Genomic DNA, 21327 nt, shown 5'->3' with positions numbered 1-21327 from the left:
ATGCAGGGTAGATTAAGTGGAGGATGGATGGGATATTTCAGGCCAAAAAGAGCTCCACATTTCCAGAGGCTATTGTGGAGGCGTGAATCAATAAAGAGTGGTAAATAGAGCTGGCTGACGTGACATATGTTGTTGCTGAGAGCCTGCCATTGATGATTTATTCCAGTCCCTGATGCGTCATGAAACTGATCAATTAATCAGCAAGGATCAGGTGTCTAATCAGCTGAGCTTTAATGTGCGGCGTGTGGCTGTGTTAAATGTCTGTATATTAAGTATTTGGTATCGCCCCATCTGTGGTCTCTTTATGTTTGAAGTACAGCCACATACCCTACTCTGTGTGTGTGTGTGTGTGTGTGTGTGTGTGTGTGTGTGTGTGTGTGTGTGTGTGTGTGTGTGTGTGTGTGTGTGTGTGTGTGTGTGTGTGTGTGTGTGTGTGTGTGTGTGTGTGTGTGTGTGTGTGTGTGTGTGTGTGTGTGTGTGTGTGTGTGTCCAAGTGCAAAGGTCTCCAGGGGTTCCTTCCTGGTTACTTGCAAACAACAGCGTGTGTTGTCCCTCCCTCCCAGATCCACACACATTCCTCTCTTCGCTGCGCTCGACACCAACAGGAAGGAGAAAGGAAACAAAGAGCCCACTTCCTGTACGTACAGCCAGCATTCTGCACAATGGAACAGGAAGTGCCTGGCAACTGTAAGAGGAGGCCACGTAGTGTGAAGGAAAGATAAAGTGCTTTCTCCATCCTATAAACTGCTCTTTCTTTCCCTGCTCCCCCTCTCATGTCTGTCATTTTCCATCATCCTATCTGTCAGGGCTCGACCTGCGTCTGCTTATTTTCTCTTTGTGTCCTTTTCTAAAAGGATAAAGCACATCCTATTTCTCCTACAGTCCGATTTTTCATGTTTTTAACAGGCTGCTTTCCTTTCCTTTTTGGGATATATTTGTTTGTTTTGGAGTTGTACGGTGGAGTAAATTTACAGTGTGCGAAGGAGAAACCACGTTTGTGTGGTCTAGTTCCTGTTAATCTGGTTATTCTTGTCAGTGAACGTCCAACAATCAATCTTTTTCAGCACATTCACTCCCTGCTGTCACCATGGTGACCTTTGCTTGGGATGGACAATCTTGGACAGCAGGGGACTCTGGACTAGTGCTGCAGATGCTGAAAGCCTTGCTTTAAATCACCACTGCTGGCCTGGCTGAATCAAACAGAGAGACTCACATGCTGCCAAGGTCTGGAAAAGAAAAGGGGAAACCAGCCTTTATGCAGACAAGTCAAGCAACTGAATGGTAGTAAAGACATCAAAGTAGAAAGTTGTTGAAGCTTTTGCAACAGTGCTTCAAGCTCTGCTCTTCTCCCCTGTTTTGTGTGACAGATAAAACACGTAACACAGGGACAAACAGAAAAATGGCGACTGAAAGAAGTCCACTATAGCTCTTATGCAGCTCATCATGATTCATCACCTTTCCCTTTCCTCCAACCGTCCACTCTTTACGATTGCAGGCTCCAACCCTCCCCTGGCGTTACTCTAGGGAGGCAGGTCTTTGCTCGGCTCGTAACTTCAAAGTCCATGCCCCCTCCTCTTTTTCCTGTCTACCTACTCAATCCCTCTCTTCCTTTATTTGTATTCTCTCTTCTCTCCATTGTTCAATCAATATCTTTCCCCTTTTCTGCTTTTTATCTCTCTCTGTCGTCCTCCTGTCTCTCGGGCACCTCTTCCCTTTCCTGCTCATTCCCTTCTTTTTTTTTTTCTCACCCTCCATCTCTCTTCGAGTGAATCCCACCAGCCCAAAGACATCAAAGGCAACCCCCCCTCTTGTACTGTAGCAGTCATTTACTCAGGCAGGTGGGTTTCATGCCAAGGCCAGGTACCCTCAGGGGAGGATCCAAAACAGCGTGGAAACACACTGCACCTTATCTGACAAAGAGAGTGTGGAAAAAGTAAAATCCCTTATAAGGAATTATGTCATACTTGGTGGAATGTATAGACAAATGGTGGTGAAATGTATACTAGGCATTGTTAGGCTGTGCAAGGGATGAAGAAAGCTCCGTCTGAGAACAAACAACAAGGCTATAATCTAGAATGACTAACATTTCTTTTTTTGTTTTTTTAGTTTTCCTTCTTACATACAACTATTTTTAGAGGCGCTTCCTATTTTTCCAGGAAACGCCATGAAGCCAGTTGTCAAAGCACAAAATATATACAAGACAGGCAGCATCTATTTTAATAGCTGCTGAACTTTGTACCACATAACATCTCCCTTCAGTTGGGATTGAATACTGCTACTCTGCATGAGTGTAAGAAAGGGACAATGCTTTTACAGATGTGCTCTTTTGAATTAAATTCCTTCAAAGTAAAGCTTAAAATAGAGAGCAGCACGTAAACTAGCTCATCTGATAGCTGTACTTTTTAAAAATAGTTGTATACCGATACATTGAAGTTAGTACCTTTTTTTTTTTTTATCCCGTGTTCCGTAGTCGGCTTGTTGATGACTCAACAGTGATGGGCCCCTTTGCTCCTATCAGGTCAGAGCTCTTTACTCTGCTTCACTAAGACAATACAGTCAACAGAGGCAATGCTACACGACCAAAAGACACACACACATAGCAAACACACAAATATGCGGAGCCATACCAACACATGCACATTAACAGACGTAAGACCTATGCTCTTGTTTCTGTTCAGTCGGTGTTGACCTTCAATCAGTGGGGAGAAGGTAAATGTCCAGTGTGCACGGATTAGTTCAGCCTGAAAGGAGCTGCGCACTTGCATTAGCATTGCAAATCCCTCTGAGGGTAGGTCACAGGCTGGCATCGCTCTCTCATAGGTACAGTAAAGAGCAGACATCTGTCATTCACCCTTTGCATCCCTCTCTACCTCATTCTCCCAGCCTCCTCCCTCCCTCTCTCTCTCTCTCTCGTCTGTCTGCAATGGCCCACATCTGCATTCTCAGCACTCTCATCACGCATAAAGGGACATGGCTCATTTCTAGTAAGGTGCTTAACTGCTTCTGAGATCAGTAGCTGCTCCTGTGTTCAAAGGTGTTTCGTATTAGTGTTAAAATCAATGCTGGGCTCATTCTGTCACTGTCAATCAAAGCAAAAACTATATGGAGCATATATTGAGTCAGTGATCTAAATAAACAGCGCACAATTGCTATAACAATCATAGAATATTGGCATATTTGGCCATAATCCAATAAACAATTAGTTTGATTAGTTTGTTATGCAGGTGCAGATCCAGGAGTAGTGATTTCTCCTCATTGCATTAGTAGTTATTTTTTTTAATAATAACTAATTACCATAGTTTTTACTACTACAGTAATTTGAATGAAAAAATCTACAGTATCTACAGTAACAAATTGATCTGTTTGATATCTATTAAAATAATAATCATCATATCATTACTCATAGTGCAGCCCAGCTGTAAACATACTGGTGTAAACAAAGCGCCATATGGAAAGATGATAGGTGTTACTTCCCCGAACGGGTCAAGAGCTTGATACTTTGTGTAAGAGCAGCTCTTTGCTTGTGCTGCTAAGAAAAAGTGATTTCTTTTTTATAGCTTGGCCTTTTGTTGAAGAGAGTTGATCACACAGAGCTCAGACTCATTAAGAGCATGCTTATTAGCACACACACACACACACACACACACACACACACACACACACACACACACACACACACACACCACACCACTGTGATAGATGAGCACAGGCTAAGTGCTGCCAGTCCTGCACAACGCATACATTTTGAAGCCAGGGTTTACCTCCATGCTGTAGCTCAGTCTGTCAGTCTGTATATGACACAGTTTCTGTGGGCTCTGTCTGCAAGCTGCTGGTGCTCAGATACAGTATGTCTCAAACACTCGTTACAGAGCCCCGAGCCGCCCCAGGCCATAGTGGAATTATACTGTTAATAGTCTGATATACTGGTGTAATGGGGTGTTATCCATGAGAGTTGTCATGGTTATACTCCAGTAATTGAAAAATGATTCTTATTTTTTCATGCAAGTGACTGGACAGGCTTCACATTTTGCAACTGGGTAGCTCAGGATGACAACATTGAGACATTTACACAGACATTAACATAAAGAAACTCAGATGGATCTATAGCTATATCTATAACAGTCCTGTGCTGCTGGTGTAACTGTATGCAAGACTGATAGGAGGAAGAAGAGGAGGACCAGGACAGAAGAGACAAAACTAGATGAGATGATGGGTGAGAAGAGGACACCAGAGAAGTGTTGGTGTGGGAGCCTCCAAGCTGCACATTGCTCTAGCACCCTCTATTGGACAGATTGGACAAAAGCCCACCACTATTTCACTGTCAGCATGCACTCCGCTGGGGTTGGGCGAGATGCTATCGTGTAACACGATAAGCCTGTTTGACAGGAGCGCTTTTCCCACTGTTATCCAGTTGTGTGAGTATCAATTTATCACAGCAAAACGAATGTGTCATGTTGATGTGGGCCTGATTGTAGCTCAGGGTCAGAGGACACCTTATTTTGTGAATGTGTAAAACATGAATATGTTTAAAAGTGTGTGCTTTGTGTGCATTTTTACACGTGTATATGTGTGTGTTTGTGTCTGTGTGTGTGTGTGTTTCTGTGTGTGTGTGTGTGTGTGTGTGTATGTGGTAGCAGTTGTGGTTGCTGTGCCACTGACTAATGGACTCATTAGAACAGGAGCTCTGCACATGTGCTCCAGCTGGACTGTCTCCTCATTCTACCTCTGCTCTTGTTAATGTACTGCTCACTGTGTGTGTGTGTGTGTGTGTGTGTGTGTGTGTGTGTGTGTGTGTGTGTGTGTGTGTGTGTGTGTGTGTGTGTGTGTGTGTGTGTGTGTGTGTGTGTGTGTGTGTGTGTGTGTGTGTGTGTGTGTGTAATTGTGAGTTTAGGTGAGTGGGCATGTGTCTGTATATATGTACAAGTTTTGCCATTGATGTACGTGTGTGGCATTTATACTCTGTGTGTGTGTTTGTGCCGTTTTAGTGGGTTTATCACAGCAGGGTTACTACTATAGTAATGTGTGAGGGGGTTGATCTCAGATGAGACTGACTTTAATGAGCTCTCTCTTTCTCTCTCTTTCTCTCTCTCTCTCACATGTGCACACACACACACACACACACACACACACACACACACACAGACACACACACTTCCCTTCCTTACAAAGGTACCCCAAGTGATAATCCAAATAAATTAGAAAAACAATGTCTGAACAAAGCATTACAATGTCAAATTGTTGGGGGGAAAAAAGACGCAAAAACCGTGCCCATCTACTGTTTTAACTCTGCTGTCTGACAGTATACAGCAATTTTTGTTCCTCTCCTCCAGTAATAAATATCTTGTCCAAGGGCAACCAGATGTTCCAGCTAGCCCTGGTCTTGTTAACAAGAACTGGGGCAGTGTTGAGCTGTGGTGTTAAAATTTTAAAGGCTTATGTCCGGCCTTGAGAGCGCTATCACTGCTGCACTTAATTGCTCAGGTGCAACCAGAGGAGCACAGTTCAGTCGGTTGTGTGGCGGAGAAAGTTAAAGTGCCACACTACTGAATTATAGATGAACAATCACATGCACACATAAGATAGAAAGTGTGTAAGTATTTGCATATGTGGTTGACAGAGGCCTTTTTTAAGGGCACTTTAGCTTGGTTCTCAAGGATAGTGGCAGCTATTTCAATTTAAAATTCCCTTGTAAGTTTGACATTTAGCACTCCAACCTTATGTCTCTACTTCCTCTTGGAAACTTTCTACATTAGTGTGTGATATATGGAGGAGGGTCACTATTGCGTTGATGGTGAATGTAAAAACAGGGCTAGAGGGGAAGGACAAGGGCTGAAGGAAAGTGAGACATGTAAGGAAGAGGAGGAAAGGGCAAGGAAAACAAAGGTTTATTAAGACAGTGTTTTGCTGTAAAATGATGGGATGTTTACACTGTAGATATGTTTGTATAGGCGCACATTTTTGAAAAATTTGTAAAATTCCATGTTTGTAGGAAACCAGGAACTAGGTTAATGCTCTGGTTTGATTTACTATTAATCTATGGAGACTTGTGCTTACATGGTTGCTTACTTGACTGGGTATTTCTGGGTGTTGGAACGGTGGGTTTGTGATGCAGAGAGGCAGGGAGATCGAAAGAGAAGAACAGATGGTGTTTGAGAGGAGGTGAGACTTGTGATCATCCTGTCCAGAGCCTGGTGAGCTTGGCATGTTCACTGTATGTTAGAAAGAGAGAGAGAATCGTAGTGGGCCAGTGAGTTATTGCAAGTGGGACCAATGTGTGACCAAAAGACAGTAAGACACAGCAAACTCGCTGTCTAAATATAAGCGATATCATTGAGTAAAAATGTTGTACCTTAGTTTATTAATCATTAAAGTCATTCATCAATTAAAACAATTGCTGGTTCAAGCTTGTTAAATGTGAGAACTTGCTGCTTTCCTTGATGTTTTATGTCACTAAATTTAATACATTTGAGATTTGTACTGCTAGTCAGACAAGATAAGCAGTTGTGACGGTAATTGTTCATTATTTTCAGACATTTTATAAACTAAACGTTTAATAGTGTAATCAAACAATAATAAAGATATTATTTGGTAATGAAAATCACTCGGTACAGCTATCATGTGCAATGTGGATCTTAAGAACAATCAGGTCCCCAATGTGCTGAAAATATTATGCAGTATAGTTGATAAAACCCTTTCAAATTACATTTTTGTAAGTAGATAAGATGAATCAACACAAGCCTTCCTTTCAAGAAAAAGTGACTGCTGTTTTCCAACACTGCTATCATCATTCTCAGACTCTACTGCAGATGTAGTTATAGTATAGTTGTGTTTGAGCATATTTGTTCTGCATTGTGTGTCCACCTGCCTGCTCTGTTGATCCTCTCTCACCTGGATAGTCCTGCTTTCTTCTATGTAGCTGTGTGTGTTTGTAAAAACACAGAATTTCACATTAGCAGTGATGACAAGAAATAATAGGCCTATGGTACGGTTTGTGTTGAAAAGGGTAAACACAGGAACACACACACGCATGCTTTCATGTAATCACACACTGATGCTGGGCTCCCCTCCAAAACCCGGTCATGAATCACAGGCGAGGAACAAAAGACTTTGCCGTATGGCTTGTTAGACTTGGAGCAGAGCTAGTTAGCCCTGGCCCCTGACATATAGATATATATACACAAACACACTCACACACACATGCGCTCAGTTGGGGCCCAGTAAGAGTATCTGTGTGTGCGCTCTTTAATTGGATTGCCACGGTGTCCATGTGTATACGTTTAGCTGTTTTGTGTGTTCATGCAAAGACACCCGGCTCGCTCCCACCCCACCACCCCTCACTATAGCAAAGGTGTTTATGTGTGTGTGTGTATATGCAAGAGGCTTAATGGCTAAGCCTGTGTCAGGCCGGTGAAAATACGGTCATTCATATGGTAATAACCAGGCAAAGAAGAAGACAATAAATCTTTCCACATCCTCTGAGTCTGTACAGAGAAGTGAGCAGATCCCACAGTGCTGGGAGCTTCAGGACTGGCACTGTCCCACTCGTATCTCACACACCAGGGACGCAGGGTATCTCTCCACAAAGGTGCATGCTGTAGATGCTGTAAGCTGCCTCTGCCAAGTAGGTGGTAGCTATAGTCAGTAGCATTAGCTCTTCATTATGGCAGTTTGTTTTCATGTGTTGTCATTGTGGCTGTATGGTGTATGGAAGTGATGATGATTTTGCAGGTTATTGGTTCATATTTGTCTAATCACGCTGCATTTTATAACAAAAAAGGCTACATTTAGCAAACAACTGTAATTTTCAGTCCTGTATCAATCAGAGCTTAGTTGCCTGCTCCGGTTATTTAACAGGTCCCCTGAGGAATGAAAAACAGTCGGACTGCATGCAGCACGTGTGACTGAGCACGTTGAATAGCATTTGTACAATAGCACAAGATTTCCCATCAGGGTAGGCCATTCTGTGTTTTACGCTATTTTTGAATTGAGACAAATTAGATTGTTGAGTTTGAGAATAGAGCCGTGATGCCCTGAATGGAGGGCATTAGTGAAACTTTAGTTTGACTTTTTTTGCTTAACTTGATTTCTTACTTCTCAAAACTGCTCACAATAAGGATCATTACAACCCTGCACAGTCTGGTGTCAGCCCCTCATCGTTTCACATAACAGTGAGTCAATCGGTGTGTGAAGGCTGCTTTTAGCTCCGGTGATGATTGCTGGATATTTCATTTAGTTTCAGTGAGAGAGGCAGAGGCAGTTTTTGAATGAGGAAAAGTTGGATGGAGCTCCAGTTTTAGACTGAGCAGCTAGTTAGGCACTAGTCTTACTTTTTTATGCTGACCACTGCCACTCTATTCACTGTGTAACTTCACCATTAGCGCAGATGTGTTGGCCAAACGACACTAGCACACATGGTGTTCTGCTGCTCAAGAGAGAGGTGGAAGCTGTCACCACCAGCAAATCGGATTTATTCGCATACCATCGCATAACTGAACCAGTACAGTAGTAGAGGAAGGTTGGCACTCGTAGGCTAAACATGTAAAAATACAGTAGCTAGTTCATCCCAGTGTAGCTGGAGGGCAGAGTTGTGCTTGTTGGCTGTGAACAGATTCTTGTGTTTCATGTTATTCTGCGGCTCCCACACTGGTCACGCCTGTCACACAGATGTCTTGCTCCACAAATCACACACACACACACATGCACTGTGGAGACACACACACTGACACATAAGCAACATGAAAGGACTTTAACAATGAGAGAGGCTCTCTTTGTCACTCAACTCTCACACAGGTTTAAATAGTAAAAAGACATTACACTCACATAGTGGGGCTGTATATCTGATGAGGTCAAGAGTATTGCCGATTAGGCTTATTGTTTCCTGCGCTAGCGTTCTTCATTGTCATTGGTCAGGGCAGTTACATTGAGCCATATACCGTGTGATGTTGGGCTAGGATAGTCTCTGCTGCTGCTGTCCATGTTGGTGAGACACATGTTTAGACATCATGAAACTGGCTGAGAGCCAGAATAGCAGCACATCGCTCAGTTACTGTGAAGCTCAGTCCAGCCTGGGTATGAATGGAGCTGAGATGAATATGTTTGGACTGGAGCCAGCCACACACACACACACACACACACACACACACACACACACACACACACACACACACACACACACACACACACACACACACACACACATTATTAGATATTTGTGAGGACACTCATTGACACAGTGCATTCTCTGGCCTGTTATCCTAACCTTAACCATCATAATGAACATGTCTACTATGTTACCTTAAAAGATGAACTGAGCCAAAATGTCCCCCACTTTTCCAAACTGTTATCACTCCAGCCTCAAATTAGTCTTCACAAATAAAGACATACAAGACCGTGCACACACACACAGGCGACCAGTTTCGCTCTTGCATAGGGTGCCATGCTTTCACATTTGACACATTGATATGATCCCTCATCTGATCCCTCTGCTTGAGTTGATCTGCATCTGTCTCTTTGTGAGAACTGGTACAAGCATTGTGTGTGTGTGTGTGTGTGTGTGTGTGTGTGTGTGTGTGTGTGTGTGTGTGTGTGTGTGTGTGTGTGTGTGTGTGTGTGTGTGTGTGTGTGTGTGTGTGTGTGTGTGTGTGTGTGTGTGTGTGTGTGTGTGTGTGTGTGTGTTCCTTTGATGTGTGTGCGTACAGTATCAATGTTTGTTTGTGACTGTTAATTATGGCCCCCCTCTTGTCTGCTCCCCAAATCAGTGCACAGCTGCAGGGCCCCCTGAGTTAGGCAGCGCTGCATCTAATGTCTTATTATTCACGCTGTCTGTCTGCTCACCAGCCATACAGAGCCTGGGGGATGGATGGGGGATTTTGGGCTGGCTGTGTGTGTGTGTGTGCTCGCACACATATATGATGAGGGGGTTATGTATTAGCAAAGTGATAATGGAGGGTTCGTTCAGTCTCCTAATTCGTTGGCACTACTTAATTAAAAGCGATGCCACAGAGTGATTGGAGGAGTTGATGGATGGAGACTCAGAGACGCCCAGGCGCTTTAGGATCAGGGATATCAATGTGTGTGTGTGTATCAGCATGTGTCTGTGGGTCTAGTGAAAGGAAGAGGAAGTCATTACCTTTTAATCATATCCTCCTTTATTCTTTATCCTTTTTTCCTCCTCTCTCTTTTCTTCCCCCCCCCTTCTGTCTCTAAATTCTCCCTAAAGCCTCCTCCAGTTGGCCCTGCCCCCCTCCATTTCTCCAGCTGGCTCTCAGTGTCAAGCTCCTTGTCATCTTCAATCAACCCCTCTTTTCTGCAACACTTACCCTTTTTCCTCCCGTCCCTGACTGCCTTTAACCTTCCAGCAGGATGTGTGTCACATAAATGATCCTACACAGTGCATTCATGTCATTCACTATGACCTGAGCTCTACAAAATGATAATAAATCTGTTGTCTTATATTTGTTACAGCCTTTAGGTGACATGACATCTCTTGGCCTTATTGAAAGGTCCTGTACTGCTGGGCAGAGAGCTACATTCAGTATGTGACTAAACAAACTGACAGAAACTGGTCCAGGACCGCTGCCATGCTGTCTGCTCTTTACTACATTAATGGCTGTGTGAATGCATACTGTACTCTGATAAGACTAGAAAACTAGAGACCTGTGAGCAGTGTGATGCGAATAAATAAAACTAAGTATTGCAGTCCAACACCATCTCAGTCTCAGCTGATCTCAGTTGATTTATTACATACTCCCAGTGTAATGAACTGTACCTGTCGATCTATCCCTGATGTTTGAGGTTAAGATCAAAATGCTATTTAACAAAAGAAAAAGAATAGGTAGAGATGTAACAATTATTTTAATAAATTGAGTGATCTGCTGCTGATTTTCTTGATTAATTGATGAATGGTTTAATGGTTACGACCATATAACAAAGAAAAACAGCAAACAAACAATACATTATCAAACTAGTTGCCAAATATTTGTTGTTTGTATGTTGTCCAACCAATCGTTACATTGTAAGTTATACATTTTACAAAGGTAGTACCTTTTACAAGGCTTTTCTATTGGACTTCATTACATTGTACATGTTTATGATGTTTAACATGTGAATAGCCTCTGATCATGGGAGCTTTAGCCAAAATACAGAAAGTGTCTAACCTACTTGTTCAAGGTGAAATCTCCGTCTTTAACAACAGAGGAGACGATCTATCGCGTGTGGGCGTTTACTGGAGTAATTGTGCAGGTCTATTAGTGTGTGTGTGCTAGCAAGGCGTAATTGAGCCTAATTATACGCAGCTGCTCATTGAAACTTATTGCCATAGGGTGAATAGGTCTCTAATTTCTAAAATGAAATAGTAATGCGCGCGGATGATAAGCCTGCTGGGACTGCTGTAGTACTCCATCTCCAACCAGTTTAAACACAGGGCAGTGTTTTCCTCCCACATCAAAGGGCTCCTCATCACAATAAGCCTATCTTACCGCAGTGTAGCTTCTCCTCCACTCTCAGAGAGAGTCATATTTTTTCACAGCGATGTCGAAGGTGGAAATTACAGTAGAATTACAGCCATTAGAGGTTAGAGAGGGTGTACCAGCATATTGTCAGACAGGTTTGATCTGGCTGTCCAGGTGGTTGTGTGGTTACGTCCACCATCCAGCAGTGTTTCTCTGCTTCTGTATTTTCTGTTGTAATGTTGTAGCAAGCATTAACTCTAATGCCGTGTTTGCCCGCATCGGTATGGAGGCTTCTTCTCGACAGTGAAACGAAGGGTTTGCTTGCTTTGTAACTTGACCTGTATAAACGTGTTGTAACAGGCTAACAAAGCCTCTTCCATAGTTCTTGTACAGTGTGTGAGTGTGGGTGAGATTGGTATGTGGGAAGGTGGGGGGCAGGGGTCTGCTTTGACACCCTAATCCTGCAGCCTAGTTTGGCTTTGTGTGGAGACCTTAGCTGGGAGGAGAGAGGGATGGAACGAGTGATAGAGAGAGAGAGAGAGAGGGGAGCGGGAGAAGGAGGGGGGTGTCAGGGGCAGTCGATTGAAGGGGGGTGGGGGTGGGGGGTTCTAGAGCGTGGGGTTTTTAGAGAAGGCGAGAGGGAGGGGAGTGATGGGAAGGGAGAATGAGGGAGATGGGGTTTGTTCATTCTCCTGCTCTCACTAGGAATGGAAACAAAGGATGCGGACAGCCCTGACTTATGACAGCAGGACTTCTTAGAGTTTGCCTGTTAGCCTGTTAGCTGGTTAGCCTCTGCTGACCTGACTGCCTATATTCTGCCACCGGCCCCTGCTTCCCCCCTCCATCCGCCTGTGCATCTCTCACCCTGCTGAAGACGTCTCATCGCAGCTCTGCTTGCTCCTGCATGTGAGTTATTCTGTCTGTGTTTGTTAAAGCAGTTTAATAGGGGTCAGCTGTGGTCATTGCACACTATACTTTCATACTTTTTACTGCAGCTTGGTTAGTGTGTTTTTTGTCATGTAGACTGACTAATAAGCTAGACATGTGGTTGACTCTGTGGTGTGGATCTGCTTTTTCTCCATCTATCCCTCTCTCTGCCCTTAATTCATACATCTGCTCCTTTTTTATTTCCTGCATCTGTCAGAAAACAAGTGAGGAAAAGCTGTGAGTAGTACAGGTATATGTCCTTTTCCTCTGTAAGAATGAGTGAAATAATGCACGCAGCTGACCTTGCACACCTGAAATAGCTCTCTGCAAATTTGCACTGGAAAAGATTTCAGCTTAATTCAAATGTGTAAAACCAGCAGTTGTATGCCGGAGAGCTAATGCTAAGTGACAGCTGGCTACATCTGCTTTTGTTGGATTCAGCACACAAGCCAAGAGAGAAAATGCTGCCCTGCCTAAATATTTAGCTGTGGCTGAAGGGCAGACGGCTTGGTTGCTGGCTTGGTAGCAGTGTTGGCACGTTGTGGGTCAGTCTGGCACAGGAACTGACATTAAGGGTGGGTGGGGCCTACCTCTCTGGCTGTTTGTCACTTAAGAGGAGAGGATGGCCATGTGGCAAAGACATGAGGGGTTTTATTTCAGGGTAAAGAAGATTTTTTTTTTATTAGCTGTGGCCAATGTGGACAGGATTAACATTTCACTAATCATCGCAGTATTCTCTCAATATTCATGTTTATTGATGTATGTATGTAAATCAGTGTATTTTGACAGTCAATTAATTCTTGAAGTAATTTTTTAAACATAAATGCCCCAAATTATTTGTTTCCACCTTCCCAGGTGTGCAGATTTGCTGGTTTTCCTCTATGATAATAAGTTAAATATCTCTGAGTTTTCGTCGTACATAACAAGCAATTTGAATTCTTCACTTTGGGCTGTAGGAGATTATGAGTTATTTACTTTTTTTTTTTTTTTTTTTACGTTTTATATATAAAAAAACAATTAATCCATTAATGGAGAGTGTAACTGTCAGATTAACCAATAATGAAAATAACATGATGTCTCAATATCGTTAATATAATTTGAAACTATCTAATGATATAGGGATGATATATTATAATATTAAATTTTCACCTATCCTTAGTGCTGCTTACTGTGGGAGACTCATAACCATGCAGGCACATAGACGGTCTGCCCTCAGAGCTACATACACACACACACACACACACACACACACACACACACACACACACACACACACACACACACACAGACTCTGCCTGTGGGTTCTGTTTTTTAATAGGCAGCCAGCAGGAGAGGAAAACACACACTGATGCAGGGCTCTAGACACTGAAACTATCACTGTGTGATTGTCAAGCCCTCGCTGCTGTTGTTTCTGCTACTACTGTGTGTGGGAGTGTGTGTCTGTGCCTGTGTGTCTGTGTCTGTGTTTGTGTGTGTGTGTGTGTGTGTGTGTGTGTGTGTGTGTGTGTGTGTGTGTGTGTGTGTGTGTGTGTGTGTGTGTGTGTGTGTGTGTGTGTGTGTGTGTGTGTGTGTACGCATGATACCCAGAGAGATAGTTGAGAGCAAGACTTGACAACCCTGTCTGGCTTTCTGCTTGAGAAATTGTGTGTGTGTGTGTGTGTGTGACGGTGTATATGTATAAATGTGAATTTTTTACTAGTCTTATTAAAGTAAGCCTCACACCCTAAGTAAAGCTAATGTCAGCATCCTCACTCAGAGCTTCATTATCTATCCTTAATGTGTTTGTGCTAGCTTGTAGAGGAATGTGCTGTGTTTCAGTATTTCCCTCCTGATTGAAGAGCTCCGTCTGGGCATATGCTAGGTAATTCTCTAATGGGCCTCATTGGAGGAACAGCTCCACTCAATTGCCATCAGTCAATTATATTCAATAGCCATCAGTCAGTTAAAGTCAATAAGACAAAGCAGAGGATAGCAGGCTCTCTTGCTGTCACTCCTCAGAGTGTCACGAGATTGACCGTCTCTCTTTCGAAAATTGGATTTGGTGCCGGGTGAGAGGAATGTTTACGGTAACAACATTGGATGTTGTGCCAGATAAAAATGCTTCTGGTCTCTGGGAAATGAAATCGTGTCACTTCAGATGGAAGGAGACTAGTGTCACAAGACCAGCGTACCCCTAAAAGTGTGGTCATTAGACATGATATCATTCTTTCTGTGTTTTTCCCTTCAGCAAGAACTGCTGCAGGTAATTAAAAAGAGAGGTCAAGAGATGACCAGAATGTTTAGCATGTGTGGACAGAGCCATGTGAGGGTTGAGACGAAGGTGAAGAGGTTAGAGTGGAGGGATGGGAAGCAACAAAGGCGGTGGGTTTTGATGAAGGTGAATGCTGGCTAAGGGAAGAAAAAGTCCTCCAGCTGAGCCCCTGATGATGTTTTAACCATCATGAGATGAGAAATGCCTCTTCTTTGATTCACCCCTCCCTCTTCTGCTTTGGTTCATCTCCCTCTTTGACACATTCGTTCTCAGTTTTTATTTACTCCACCCCATCGCACCCTCTTCCCTCAGGTGCTTGTTTGGAGATATACCCCTTTCCCTTTTCTTTACAGCTCAATTACATGGTAAAGCCTGTAGTCAGCGCTGGGGGGGCATATGAAGTGTTTCGCACTCAGCTGTAAATATACTATAAGCTACAGCTTGTCCCATGTGACTGTGCAATTTGGCATACATCCTTCCATTACTCTCTTTCCCTGCATACCACTAACCCCTGTGTTATTCCCCAGGCGGCAGGCCAGATATTGACCTTTGGATCCTCCCATTTTTCCTTTATGGAGGCACTCAAAGCTCAAACAGAGAGGGGGAATGGAGTATCTGTCTGTGAATAAAAAAAACTACAAACATGCACAGACAAATGTATGTGCAAGCATATGCAAACACATTTGTTTATACACACAGGGAGATATTCCGATCCTTCGGTGCCTCACATTTTTTGGTTTTGGTAAGGGTCATTGTTTACCATTGAATGCTTGAGTTCATTCCTCCATATTTAATGACGAAGCTGTTTGTTCTCAGATCAAAAGATTAGCTTCACTGAGACATAACGTGATGGATCAGTGTGGGCTAGGGCCCGCTTGGCCACCGAGGCTGCTAGCCAGAATTCAGAGCTGCCACGGAGAATAACCCTCTATTGTGTGGTTGTCAGGCTGGTTGGCTGCTGTGGTGCGCACACTCAGACACGCTGGCATGCACGCAGACATATACTGTTGTGCACACATATAAACAGAGGCACTTATCACCAGAAAGACTCAGTGTCAGGTCAGCCGGCTCGGCCTGTGGACAGCGCTGTATTGTTGTTAGCCTCCAGCTCTCCTGGACATTTAACAGTGCGGGCATTCAGCTGTTACTGGTGACTCAGGACCAGCGGGCAGCATGGCAACCAGTGTGACCAACAACACCTGCCTTCACACTACAACACTGTTGTTTTCAAGAGGCTCAGGACCAAAAATAAATCAAGAATATTCTGTTATAAATTTTGGAAAAATACATAAAAAAACACAACTAAATAAAAGATGTATCAATATCACGATGAACTGTACGACGGTGTTTACACAATATTGCTTTTTATGAAATAATATAGGTTAAACACATCTATAAGGAGCAAACAAAATAAGTATTCCCCATGGTGAGATGAAGAAATGGGGTCACATGGGGAGGATTTTAATCCATTTGTTCTGTAGCCCTATTGAACTTATTGCTTTTTCACTTGACCTCATCCCTGATGACCCCCACTGAGAGCTTGTAGAGATTAATGTAAAGGACACAGTGTGATCTCTATTCATTGGACTTCTAGCTTCCGGGCCTAAACAATATATATGTCATGTCAAGTGGCTGTTTGACTATGACACTCGTTGCAGCCCTGGCTGTTTGACTGGCATATTTCCCACATTTCTTTTTGTCTTTCATAGCTTTGTTGCCGGTACTTCTCTTTACGTCCATGTTTAAAGGTCACATGGGAGCATAGTTATGTACATACTCGTTTTTTGTGTTAGAGAGAGCTGACTGACAGAACTTCTGATTTAATCAATACATCTTTTGTCTGCAAAGAGCGAGCCTTCACCCCATCAGCCTCAGCCCACAGCTGATATGCAAAAACACAGCGATATTTTACATCCCCAGATCAACCACAAGCAGCCAAAACAGTCTAGTCAGTGACCTACTTCTCTGTCTTTTGAGCAGGTCCCATGTGGATAAGGATGTGTTTTAACGTTTTTGGTATTTTGGTGGTGCTGTCATTTAGTGATGAGCTCAGTTCTTATAAGCTTTTATGCCACATTGCAAAGATACTGTATTTTGCTGGTTTCTTTCTTCTTGGAAAAAGGCAATAAAAAGCCATTTATATACTCTGTGCAGTTACTGAAGCAATCCACCCTGTGGCTGGGAATGGACCAATCCAACTTTTTATTTCAACTCATCGTATAAATCAATCAAGTAAAGTGTATTTAATGTGAAATCTAGTGACAATTAGCAGAGTTAAGCTTATAGACCTTGCTGCTTCCACAGAGCGAAAGTACTACTAAGATAACATGTATCTCCCTCTGCCCTAATTTTCATCTTTCTTCATTTATTGTAGATAAATTCCAGGCTTGGAAAAGCTTGTACTTCCTTACAAATAGGGCTATTAAAATAACATGCAGCTAGATCTTATTTAACAGACCGCCTTTTAATTATGTGTGGGTAGACAACTGTGGCGAATTCAGTTCATGCTGACATCAGCAGTATTTTTTACTTCTGGTAAAAATGCTTGGAGAGAAAATGTTCCAGGCGCACCAGACAAATGATCTTTTAAATGCTCCTTGCCTTGTCGATGTTATCATTCAGGTATTCAGAATGAACTTCAGCTCGCTCCCGTATCTATCGACGTAACATATCTAACGACTACTATAGGTCACTTCCTGTGTGTGTGTGTGTGTGTGTGTGTGTGTGTGTGTGTGTGTGTGTGTGTGTGTGTGTGTGTGTGTGTGTGTGTGTGTGTGTGTGTGTGTGTGTGTGTGTGTGTGTGTGTGTGTGTGTGTGTGTGTGTAAGAGATAGACATCCAGTGGGTGAGAGCTGGTCATCTGCTACCACAACCCTCTTTTGGTGCCCCTTGGTGCCAGTGTAACCAGCCCGACAGTGTGATCCTGAGGCACTTGTGCGCACACACACACACACACACACACACACACACCACCAGGGCACGGCTGAGCTAATGACTCATCTCTCTGCCCCCCTCTCTTCTCTCTCTGTCTGTCTGTTCCTCTGTATTTCTCTGTCTCTGTCTGTACAGGAGACATCACTCAGAAGGGCTATGAGAAGAAAAGAGGCAAGCTGTTGGCACCGTACATCCCACAGATACAAGGTAAGACACACAGGCCTGCAGGAAATGTACTGTCCAGAACAGGTTTTATCTATACTCTGGCTGCTTGTTAGCATAGAGGTTGGCATAGTGTCCTTGCAAGAACAAACAGAATAAGAAAAAGAAAAAAATCTTATGATGTGAATAAGGATGATTATGGGAGTAGCTTTGTATACACATTTTATTCTTTTAGATAAAAACAAACCTTCTTTATAGCCTGCAGAGACAAAAGGGTGAGAAACGAGAAATCCAAAAAATAAAATCCCAAAACATAAAAAAAGTATAAAAGCAAAGCCAAAACCAATTCAGAGGTTGCCTGCAGAAGTTGCATATTTTAAATGGAGTAAATTCTTGATATCAGAGATAGCAGATGGAACATCACATGATCATGAAGGATACTGTGGAGGCTTTTGACACGTCCATACTTTACTCATGTGGTAAGATATGTCTCTGCTGGTGTGTCCTTGGTTCTCCAGGTCAGGACTTCAACTGTTGTCCTGTGACCCCTGGGTCTGTTATTAATGCCATATCTGTGCGTCAGCCATATGTCACACAGTATATGTAGGGGCCAAATGAAAATAGGTGCTCACCAACCAAGGCAAGGAAGACGTACTGTAATGGAACTGTAAATATGATGTCTTGTTGATTCAGTCTTTATTATATGTTTTTGTGCTGCTCTCATACTCTCAATGCTAAGCTCTTGATACGATGTGATTATACTTTTTAGGTAGGTAACCTTGTCTTACAGAAGGCTGATTATTCAGATGCATGTTTTTCTTTTTGAATTGCTAGTTTGTGTGTATTTGAGTCTGCTATTCTGTGTTAGGCTGTGAGTGTAAGGTTTCCCAGCTGTTTGTTACTACTTATTATCTATCTGTAGGGGGGCTACATGCATTTATCTATCATTTCAAGATATTTTAAGCTCAGTCGTGCAGTCAGTCAGTCCCGGCAGCCTCGGGCAGACTATAAGGTTGAGGTGGTTTGTGGTAAATCCCAGAGAGGAGTTGCTGTCTGTATGCTTCATGTCTCTCCGTCCTCTATCCAGGGACTATGGCAGTCTTTGGTTTGGCCTGCTATCAGAGCACCAAGCCTCAGTGGAAACCAGTCTGGTGTGGGCCGCTCGTTCAAGGCTTTCCACTGAAGTTAGCAGGCCTGTTATTTAACTTGGGCGGATCATCTCCTTCATTCTCTGCCTTTCTCTTGCTCCCTCTCCCTCCTTGTTATCTGTCGTTCATTGTTAGTTCCGTTCAGTTCAACTAAAGAAGGGAAATGATAGCTATAGGGCACAAATGGATGGGCTTTGGAGTGGGTCAGATGCTTCATATACAACACATGGCTGTGCTGGGAATTAATGACACATCCATCCAGCACAATGAATCAGTGGGTTAGGGTTTAACAGCTGCAGGGTTAAAATAGTAAACCGAGAGACTGTATTCTTCTGAACTGCATACATAATTTCATATGCTTTTTTACTGCCTTATATTTCATTATTGTCATAGGACTGTAAATGTGCCAAGTGCAATAAAGTAGTTGCACAAAGCCAAGTTAAGATCTTGAGAGTGTGGATTCATTTCCTTTGTTTATATTGAGTTTGGGTTTCACTGTGAGCTTGGAGAGTAAATAATTGCTTGAGTTGTTGATCATGCTGAGAGGTCAAACTTTTAGGAAGAGTTGGCATATGAATGTAAGTTTATCAAAGCCAAACTGTTTATCAGAGCCTCTGTAGAGGGATTTCTGTACCTTACAGGTGTACCCAATCTGATCTTGAATGATGGTTCTGACTATGGATGCAGTTTCTAAACGAACTTGATTTAAGTCATTAGTGAAGCGTATTTGCTCTGTAGGAAGTGAGACACGGCACACGTGTCATCAGCCGCCACACGGGTAAATGTTGGCATCAGACAGGTGCTAAAAATTCATCTGGGTTTGCCATGAACCAATAACAACATCTGCTGTGACGGAGCCCACCTCTGATTGGCTCAGCATGGTGTGTCTCTGATGAGTGTTCTGCCCAGCAACCGGGTCTGGTGTCCTGGCTTGTTTTATAGACCTGTCTCCTCTGGGAGCTGGGGAAAGGCTGTTGTGTGACTGGGCTGTCTGAGCGATATAAGGGACCAGCATATATTGATGGGCCTATGCTCACAGGATGCTGTGTGTGTGTGTGTGTGTGTGTGTGTGTGTGTGTGTGTGTGTGTGTTGTGTGGTGTGTGTGTGTGTGTGTGTGTGTGTGTGTGTGTGTGTGTGTGTGCGTGTGCGCGTGCACGTGCATGCGTGCGTGCGTGACTCCAATACATTATGTCCCTAAATGTCCTCAGGCCTTATTGAAGCTTGTGTAATATTTGAAACTTGTTATTGAGTAGATTTAGTTGAAGGGTGTGTGAATGTTGCTCAGCATTTCAGTGTGTGTGTGCTGTTGCTGTCTGAGAGTTGCTGACTGTGTGGAGCTCACTGATCCCCAATAAGCTGCCGCTGAAAAGCCGGACGAGCTGATGGCTGGCTGGGTGTCTGACCGGCCAGCCAGCTAGCTGTTGGATCTAGCTGGCTGGCTGAATGTGGCGTGGTAGAAAAAGCTGTTTTCTAATGTGTATATTTGCAAAAGGCAGCCACTCTGTGTGCTTAATTTGGTCACAGGTCAGTAAAAGTTGCAACATGACAGCAACCTCAAAGCTGTCCACAGTCTGGTCATAGAGGCTTTTTAGCTACATTGTTAATTTTGGCACCCACTTGTGGATTTATAAACCCTCTGTTGTGTGTGACTGTAAATCCAGTTACATTTGACCAATGCAAAGGGTGCTATTTTTTTTATTTTATTTTAATCAAGTCTCTACAATATCAATGAAGCTGCAATTGTTTGATGAAGGTAAATTTGTGACAAAACAACATTATAATGAAGTACTGTAGTGCTGCAGAGATTTCCTGGCCTACAAATCTTGTTCCCCAGATGTAAGAAAACATGTTTGTTTGGTACAAACCCCCGCAAATGTCACATCATCACAATCTTAACAGTTTGTTGTTGAAAATTAAAACTGTGATTGCAAAAATTATCATTCCCACTAATTGTGAATCATCAGTCAGCAATCACAACATCTGTCAAAATAATTTCAATATGCTTCTTTTTTTACCATATCGTGCAGCCCTAGTCTCTATTGGTAGCCAATGATAGAAGAGCAGCTTTGACCTCCTAAACGTTTGGCTGAAGTGCATGAATACAACCGGACTGTCCCTCGCACTCAGTCATTCTGTGTCATTAGGTTGAATGTTTTGGAAAATCACAGCTGAGACTCTTAAGTTGTACTTTTTTTGTATAAATGACTCATCTTTGTAGCTGTTCAAAACGCTTCTCTTGGGGAAGGAAGCGTCCAAAAGTGGTAGGCATCCAACAAAAGAAAAACTGCATAAAAGCATCTCATCATACTCATGCAGGGAACATGGGCAGTGGAGGTTCTTGCCTACCGTCACAGATTTGTGGCACTTTGCAGGGGTTAATGTCTCCGTTAATGCATATTTGAGCATATGCATCCAGTTAGCAAGTTTAGTTTCATTGAATTAAATGGAATACAAA

General features: G+C 43.0%; 1 protein-coding gene across 8 annotated transcripts in view; it reads left to right on the top strand.

Moving 5' to 3' along the window:
- The window catches only part of dip2a (disco-interacting protein 2 homolog A), a 79515-nt gene that overhangs the window by 27275 nt on the left and 30913 nt on the right, over positions 1–21327 (top strand). For all 8 annotated transcript variants that reach the window (XM_051404155.1, XM_051404161.1, XM_051404154.1 and 5 more), the window contains exon 3: positions 17697–17768. In XM_051404155.1, coding sequence (XP_051260115.1) covers positions 17697–17768 — 72 coding nt within the window. The remainder of the gene's footprint in view (positions 1–17696; positions 17769–21327) is intronic.

This window comes from Dicentrarchus labrax, unplaced genomic scaffold (assembly GCF_905237075.1).
Source record: "Dicentrarchus labrax unplaced genomic scaffold, dlabrax2021, whole genome shotgun sequence".
In the NCBI taxonomy this organism is placed as follows: Eukaryota; Metazoa; Chordata; class Actinopteri; family Moronidae; genus Dicentrarchus; species Dicentrarchus labrax.
Note: the sequence above shows the minus strand (reverse complement) of the source record. Positions and strands in the feature narration are given on the sequence as shown.